The sequence below is a fragment of the Chrysochloris asiatica genome, unplaced genomic scaffold (assembly GCF_000296735.1).
Source record: "Chrysochloris asiatica unplaced genomic scaffold, ChrAsi1.0 scaffold00279, whole genome shotgun sequence".
Taxonomy (NCBI): Eukaryota; Metazoa; Chordata; class Mammalia; order Afrosoricida; family Chrysochloridae; genus Chrysochloris; species Chrysochloris asiatica.
In genome coordinates this window covers 2,794,075-2,801,696 of record NW_006408797.1, presented here as the reverse complement: position 1 = coordinate 2,801,696, position 7,622 = coordinate 2,794,075, and the positions used below count along the sequence as shown (strand labels likewise).

Below are 7,622 nucleotides of genomic sequence, written 5' to 3'. Positions count from 1 at the left end.
TTGGTAACAGAAGCCAACATGGTCCTTGGAATTTCCGAGGGCACTGCCAGCATGTGAAGTTTCTTGGGAGATAAACAGCAAAGAAAGCAGCAGGTACAAATGATCAAATTGGTTCACATAGGATGTACTTAGCTCAGAACCCAGGGTTTCTGTTTGTTTATTTTTCTTGTTCTATGTGGATCCTTGGAGTTCTGGTGTGATGTTGTAGGACAATGCACAAGGTCAGTGGTTCAAACTCACCAGCTGCTCCCCGGAAACCCTATACAGTGTCGCTATGAGTTAGAACTGATGCTACAGCATTTAACAACATCTAGATACATAGAAGTTTCGTGTACTCGATAGTCTATCTCTATTTTGTTTATGTCTATTATAAAACTCAATTGTTCTATAACTATTGACTGAATGAGCTATTGAGCATCAACTTCTGGGCAATTAGGATACTAATTAGTTGCCTTGTGGAATCTGTATTTTCATAGACAAGATAAACAATAGGTACATGCACATGTAAATGAATATTTCATATGATTTCAGACAGCAATAAAGAGTTTTAAGGAATATAAAATAGAAAACTGACTGTATGCTTTAGATAGAGAAGTCAGACAAGGACTCCAAATGAGTACCAGTCAAGAGATAGGGGATGAAAGTAATATCTCTTTTGACTTCCTGTGTTTATCAAGATATCCTTCTTCTCTTTTCCTTAACATCTTTCTACATTAATTGGCAAGGAGCTCCGGTAGTGTTGTGGTTACGAATCGGGCTGTGAACCTCAAGGTCAGTAATTCGAAACTACCAGCTGTTCTGTTGGAGAAAGATGAGGCTTTCTGCTCCCATTAAGATTTACAGCCTCGGAAACCCTGTACAGGGTCACTATGAGTCAGAACCGACTCCACGGCACATAACAACAACAACACATTAATTGGCAGTAATAAAAAGCTGAATTATGCATTTATTTTTACTCACTGAATATTTGTTTGTGCTTCTTATCATTTATTTTAAAAGCAAGATAATTGGAGTCTATTTTTATTTATTACTACCATAAAGGAATCCTGGTGAGGCAGTGTAAGATGAAGTCCTGGACCACAAGTTCAGTTTTTAACCACAAGTTTGGTGGTTCAAACTCACTGGCTACTCCTTGGAAATCCAAGGAGTAGCTATGAGTTAGAATTGACTCAAGGCACTTAACAACAACAACAACAAACCACAAAAGGCAAGCAGTTAAAATATCATTACACTAACAAACTAACAAAACATCTTTTTATGCTGTTTATTTATTTATTTTTTACAATTGGCTCTTTGTAGAAGACATTCCAGGCTAAATCAGCTCTTTATCAATTAGCAAGAACTTAAACAATCTGACAAAATCACATCAAAATGACATTTATGATTTTATTTAGAATATCTAGAACAAAAATAACCTTCATTCACCCCTTGTTAAATAAGAAAGTCCTTAAATCTAACTCAATATTTCCAAAGTGGTGCCCCAATAGACACAAGAGATCAGGAATGTTAATGAGTGTAATGAGAAAAACAAGTTCCATGCCAAATGATAGATAATTGTGGTTTAAAAATTTTAAAAAAATTTAAAATACCAGATTTTCCAGAGCTTTTAATATGCTCATAAGTACCTGTAAGAATGGTATTAACAAATATACTGCAAAGTATTTTGCAGAATGACCCCTGAAATATTCCTGCCTGGCTTAATTGCTTCAATTATGCTTCGCTGGTGTGGTGCTGTGTGTTAATGTGCTAGATTGCAATGTCTGTTTGAATCACAAGGTTGGTGGTTCAAATTCACCAGCTGTTCCCCAGAAACCCTATACAGGGTTACTGTGAGTCTGAACTGACTTGATGGCATTTAAAAACAACATTGTGGTCAGAGAAAAGGTTGAGAACTGAAGCTTTAATTCTGCATCTGTTGTATAGATAAAGGCTGAATGACCATAATTGTATGTACATTTGGTGTCATGTTAATCAAATAACTAGGATATTTAATGACTTATTTACTGCTTTCATGAAGATTTTTAGCACTGCAATGGGCAATTGTATTATGAAGTACAAATTCTGATGAACCATACTTTTAAAAATACATAGTTACAACACAATAAGGACATTGGTGATTCTGTGGTAGAATTTTCACTTTCTTTGCAGAAGACCCAGGTTTAATTTCTGGTCAATGCACCTAATGTACAGCCATGACCTGTTTGCCAATGGTGACTGTGTATTGCCATGATGCTAAATAGGTTTCTGCAGCGTTTCCAGATTAATATGGACTAGTAATGAAGTCTGTTGATCTTCTAAAAATTAGCCAATGAAAACTATATGGATCACAATGGTCTGATCCACAATCAGTCATGGCAATGATGCAGGACACGGCAACATGTAGTTCCTTCCATTGTGCATGAAGTCACCATGAGTCAAGGACTGACCCAGTGGTACCTAATAAAACAACAACAGAATAAGAAATTCTTAATAAGGCTCTGGAAATCTATTTCTTCTTGATTCTACATCAACATCCTTCTTTAGCCTCTTTATCCTAAGTTATGCTTTCCTCAGACATAAGGAAATGGCAAAAACAAAACTGACAGAAACAAAACTACATTTTATATGAGATAACACAGAATGTTACAAAAAGATTTGTTTCCATGTTTATTTCATGCATGGATGAAAGTAACATAATAGAGAAACAGAGAAAAAAATATCAAGCAGCTTTTGTAGGACCAGTTAGTTACAAACTGATGTCTACTTACTCAAAAACTCTCAATCTATTATAATCTATTATACTCTCAAGACTAGAACTCTCAAATCTATTATACGTGCATTGACTGATGGATCATGTGGACCAGTCTTTAATTTTCAAGGCATTTGTAGCCAGGCCCAGTTAATACACCCATAAAATTTCCAACCCATGGTTAATCATACCACCTACTTAGTCATCTGTTAGCATCCTAAGGATAAATCTAGATACCAAATCATGCATCTTAAAAAAATATATTGTAATATATTTGGATTCATTTAAGAGTTTCAGACATTGAGTTATGTCAGTGATGCATTTGCACAGAAAATAAGGAGATCTCATTTGTGTTTTTTGCTGATGATCCTCCAGATTCAACCAGTATACTGAGACAGGGAAAGGAAATGAATCCACCACCACAGATTTCATCCTCCTGGATTTCTTCTCTGACTCTCAGCATCCTGGTTTTCTAGTCGCCATTGTCCTTCTGATTCTCATAGTAGCCATCACTGGAAACTCTGTCCTGACTTTGCTGATATGGGGTGATACCCACCTCCACACCCCCATGTACTTCCTTCTCAGCCAGCTTTCCCTCATGGACCTGACACTCATGGCCACCACCATACCGAAAATGGCCACCAACTTCTTCTCAGGACACAGAGGAATTTCTAGTATTGGCTGTGGAATCCAAATCTTTCTTTACTTGATCCTAGGAGTGGCAGAGAGTCTTCTCCTGACCCTCATGGCTTTTGACCGCTACTTGGCCATCTGTAGTCCCCTGAGATATGCAGGCTTCATAACTCCCATTGTCTGTGTGCAAATGGCTGCCATCTCATGGACTGGGGGTGTTCTTGTCTCCCTAATGCATACAATTTATGTCATGCATTTTTCCACCTGTTGCTCCAGGAAAATTCACCATTTCTTTTGTGAAATCATGGCCCTTTTGAAACTTTCTTGTGAGGATACGTCCACATATGAGAAGGTGGTGTTAGTGTCTGGCATCATTTTTATTCTTATCCCCTTTGGATTGATCTTGATTTCGTATATCCTCATCTTTCTTGCTGTTCTACGCATGAACTCCCCTGAGGGTAAGAACAAAGCTCTGGCCACCTGCTCCTCTCATCTCAGTGTGGTGAGCCTCTACTTTGGTCCAACCATGATTATCTACATGACTCCAGGTTCCTCTCTCCCTCCAGAGGTGGACCAGTATCTTTTTGTGTTTGATGTACTCATCACTCCCATGCTGAACCCCCTAATCTATAGCCTGAGGAACAAGGAGGTGGTGGAGGCTCTGAGGAAAGTGCTAGGGAGAAGATTGTTAGTTAAACAGGAAAGATGATACTACTTTGGCCTTAAAATACCTGGATTCTGTATTGCTTTCCTACTCAATGCTAGTGCTATTATGAAAAATTAAACTTTGAACCTCAGTTTCTCAACAACATTACAGAAATGATCACTCTTTCTTTTCAACTTTCTAATAATGTCAACTGTACTCCAAAGGAAAGAAATTAAGAGATTGGAAATAAATACCAGATAATCCTTAGAGAAGTTCCTACTTCAATATCCTGGGCATCATCTTAGGCAACAAGACTCAAACTCTTTTGAGAAGAACCCTGTTGTTGTTGATAGGGGCAGTCGTGTTGATACTCTATGCACAACAGAAAGAAACACTGCCAGGTACTGTACCATCCTTATAGTTTTGATGTTTGCGTCCATTATTGCAGCCACTATGTCAATCTGTTTTATTGAAGTCTTCCTTGTTTTCACGGACCATCTACTTTACCAAGGATGATACCGTGTTCAAAGTATGCCACCCTTGTTTCTAAGGAGCATTCTGCCTAAACTTTTTCCAAGACAGATTTGTTAATTCGGGCAGTCCTTGGTATTTTCAATATTCTTTGCCAACACCATATTTCAAATGTATAAATTCTTTTCTGGTCTCCCTTATTCGTTCTCCACCTTTCACATGAGTATGAGATGATTGAAAATGCCATGGCTTGCGTCAGGCTCAATTTAGTCCTCAGACTGACATATTTGCTCTTTAACACTTTAAAGTGGTCTTTTGCAGCAGATTTTCCCAGTGCAATACATCCTTTGTTTTCTTGACTGCTGCTTCCCTGAGCATTGATTGTAGACTCAAGTAAAATGAAATTCTTGACTTCAATCCTTTCTCTGTTTATCATGATGAAGTGCTGCTATTGAGCTGTTGGATAAGCACTGCTATTCAAAAGTTTGGTGGCTCCTTAAAAACACTATACAATGCAACTATTAGAACGAACTCAACAGCACTTAACAACATTGTGATGGTGGTGGGTTTTTTTGTTTTGTTTTGTTTTTGTCTATTGAGGGTTTTTGTGTTTTTTTTTTTACATTGAGTTGTAATCCATACTGAAGACTGTACACTTTGATACTGATCAGCAAGTGTTTCAAGTCCTCTTTGTTTTCAGCAAGCAATGTTGTGACATCTTCATATCATGGGTTGTTAATGAACTTTCCTCCAATCCTGATGCTACATTCTTCTTCATATAGTCCAGTTTCTTCTATTATTTGCTCAGCACACAGATTGCATAAATATGATGAAAGGATAAAACCCTCATGCACACCATTTCTGATATTATATTAAGCAGTATCCCCTTGTTTTTTTTTTTTTTTAAATAACTACTTCTTGGTCTATGTACAGGTTCCACATGAACAGAGTTGTATTCTCAAATTCTTGTTTGTTGCAATGTTATCCATAGTTGGTTACGATCCACACAGTCTATTGCCTTTGCATAATCAATTAAACACACATAAACATCTTTATGGTATTATCTGCTTTTAATCAAAACTCAGACATCAACAATGATATACCTCATTCCACATTCTCTTTTGAATCCACCTTGCTTTACTAGAAGCTTTTTGTGAATTTATTGCTGCAAACATGTTTGAATTATTGTCAGCAAATTTTTCTTGTTTGCGATATTATTGTTGGATAATTTATACATTCTGTTGAGTCATCTTTCTTTAGAATAGGTACAAATATGAATCGCTTCCAGTCAATTGGGGAGGTAGCTAGCTTCCAAATTTCTCAGCAGAGGTTAGTGATTGCTTCCAGTTTGTTGAGATGTTTCAAATTGGTATTCTATCAATTCCTGGAGCCTTGGTTTTGCCAATGCCTTAAGTGCAGCTTGGACTTCTTCCTTGAATGCAATCAATGAATGATCTTAAGCTACCTCTTGAAATGTTTAAACATCGGCCAATTTGTTTTGGTACAATGACTGTGTATTCCTTCCATCTTTTTTTTTTAAAATGTTTTCTGCATTGTTCAAACTTTTGCCCATAAAATCCTTCAATCTTTCAAGTTCAAGTTTTGAATTTTTCCTTCAGTTCTTTCAGCTTGTCAAATGCTACAATGTTTTTCCTTTTGGTGTTTTATCTTTCGCAGGTCTTTACACATTTCTTTAAACACTTTTTCTTCTCTCCAGCTGCCTTTGGAATTTTTTGGTCGCGCTTTTTCTTTATCATTTCTTCCATTCAATTTAGTTCTTCTACTTTCAAAAGTACGTTTAAGTGTTTTCAGACATGAACTTTGCTCCTTTCTTCCTTTCCTATATTCTATTATAATATGTTTTCTCTTAATGCCCTTTGAAATTTTCTTCTCAACTCTTTTCTTTAATGTGAAATTTTTTTCTTAAGTTTTTACAATAATGGTCTCATACAATATTTTTCCTTTTGTAATTGACTAATTTCACTCAGCATACATAATGTCCTCCAGGCTCATTCATATTATGAGGTGTTTCACTGATTCATTGTTATTCTTCAACATTGCATAGTATTCCATTGTGTATGAACCAAAGTTTGTTTATCCATTCTTCCATTGATGGTCACTTAGGCTGTCTCCACTCCAACTTTTTGCTGTTGCTGTGTTGAACATCGGTGTATGTATATTTACTAGTGTCCTGGCTCATATTTCTTATATCAAGTAGAGGGATTGTGGGGTCATAAGGTATTTTTATTTCCAAATCTTTGAGGAATCACCATATCATTTTCCAGAGTGTTTGAACAATTTTATAGTCCCACCAGCAATATAGGAGGGTCCCTGTCTCTTCATACCCTCCATACCCTCACCAGCATTGGTTGTTTCCTGTGTATTTTTTTTTTTTTTAAACTTCGCTGTTAATACTGGTTGTTCAACATCTTTAATTCATCGTTTCTTCCAGTTGCTTAACTTCTCTATCACCAAGAGCAAGTTTCTGAGTCTCTTCTGACATCCACTTTGCTTTCTTTCCTGTCTTATTAATGTCCTTTTGCTTTCTTCATGCATGATGTTTTTGATGCCATTCCACAAGTCCTCTGGTCTTCAGCCATTACTGTCTAATGTGTCAAATCTGTTCTTTAGATGCTTTCTAAAATTGGGTGGGACATACTCATTGTTATATTTTGGTTCTTATGGGCTTGTTTTAATTTTATTCAGCTTCAGCATTAACTTACATATGAACAATTGATTGTCTGTTCTATAGTTCGCCCCTAGCCTTGTTTTGACTAATGATATGATATTGAACTTCTCCATAATCCCTTCCCACAGATGTAGTCAATTTGATTTCTGTGCATTCCATTTCACAAGGCCACATATATAAGTGCTGTTTATGTTGTTGAAGAAAGGCCATTGTAACGAAGAAATTCATTCATCTTGCAAAATTCGATCATGAAATCTCTATCATTGTTTCTATCACTGAAGTCATGTTTTCTATGGATTCTTGCTCTTTGTTTTCAAGTTTTATAGTCAAATCACCAGTAATTAGAATGCATCTGGATTGCATGCTTGATCAATTTCAGGCTGCAGAAGTTGGTAGAATTATTCAGTTAGTGACTGGTGTATAAGTTTGAATAATAGATTAGTTCCTTGTTGGCA

The 7,622-nt window shown here is 36.5% G+C and overlaps 1 protein-coding gene across 1 annotated transcript in view; it reads left to right on the top strand.

The window, feature by feature from the left end:
- LOC102839288 (olfactory receptor 2M5-like) overlaps nt 1-4,070 on the top strand; it is a 5,634-nt gene extending 1,564 nt beyond the window's left edge. Inside the window, exon 2 of the mRNA XM_006874479.1 lies at nt 3,104-4,070. Coding sequence (XP_006874541.1) covers nt 3,104-4,070 — 967 coding nt within the window. The remainder of the gene's footprint in view (nt 1-3,103) is intronic.
- The last annotated feature ends 3,552 nt before the right edge of the window (nt 4,071-7,622 follow it).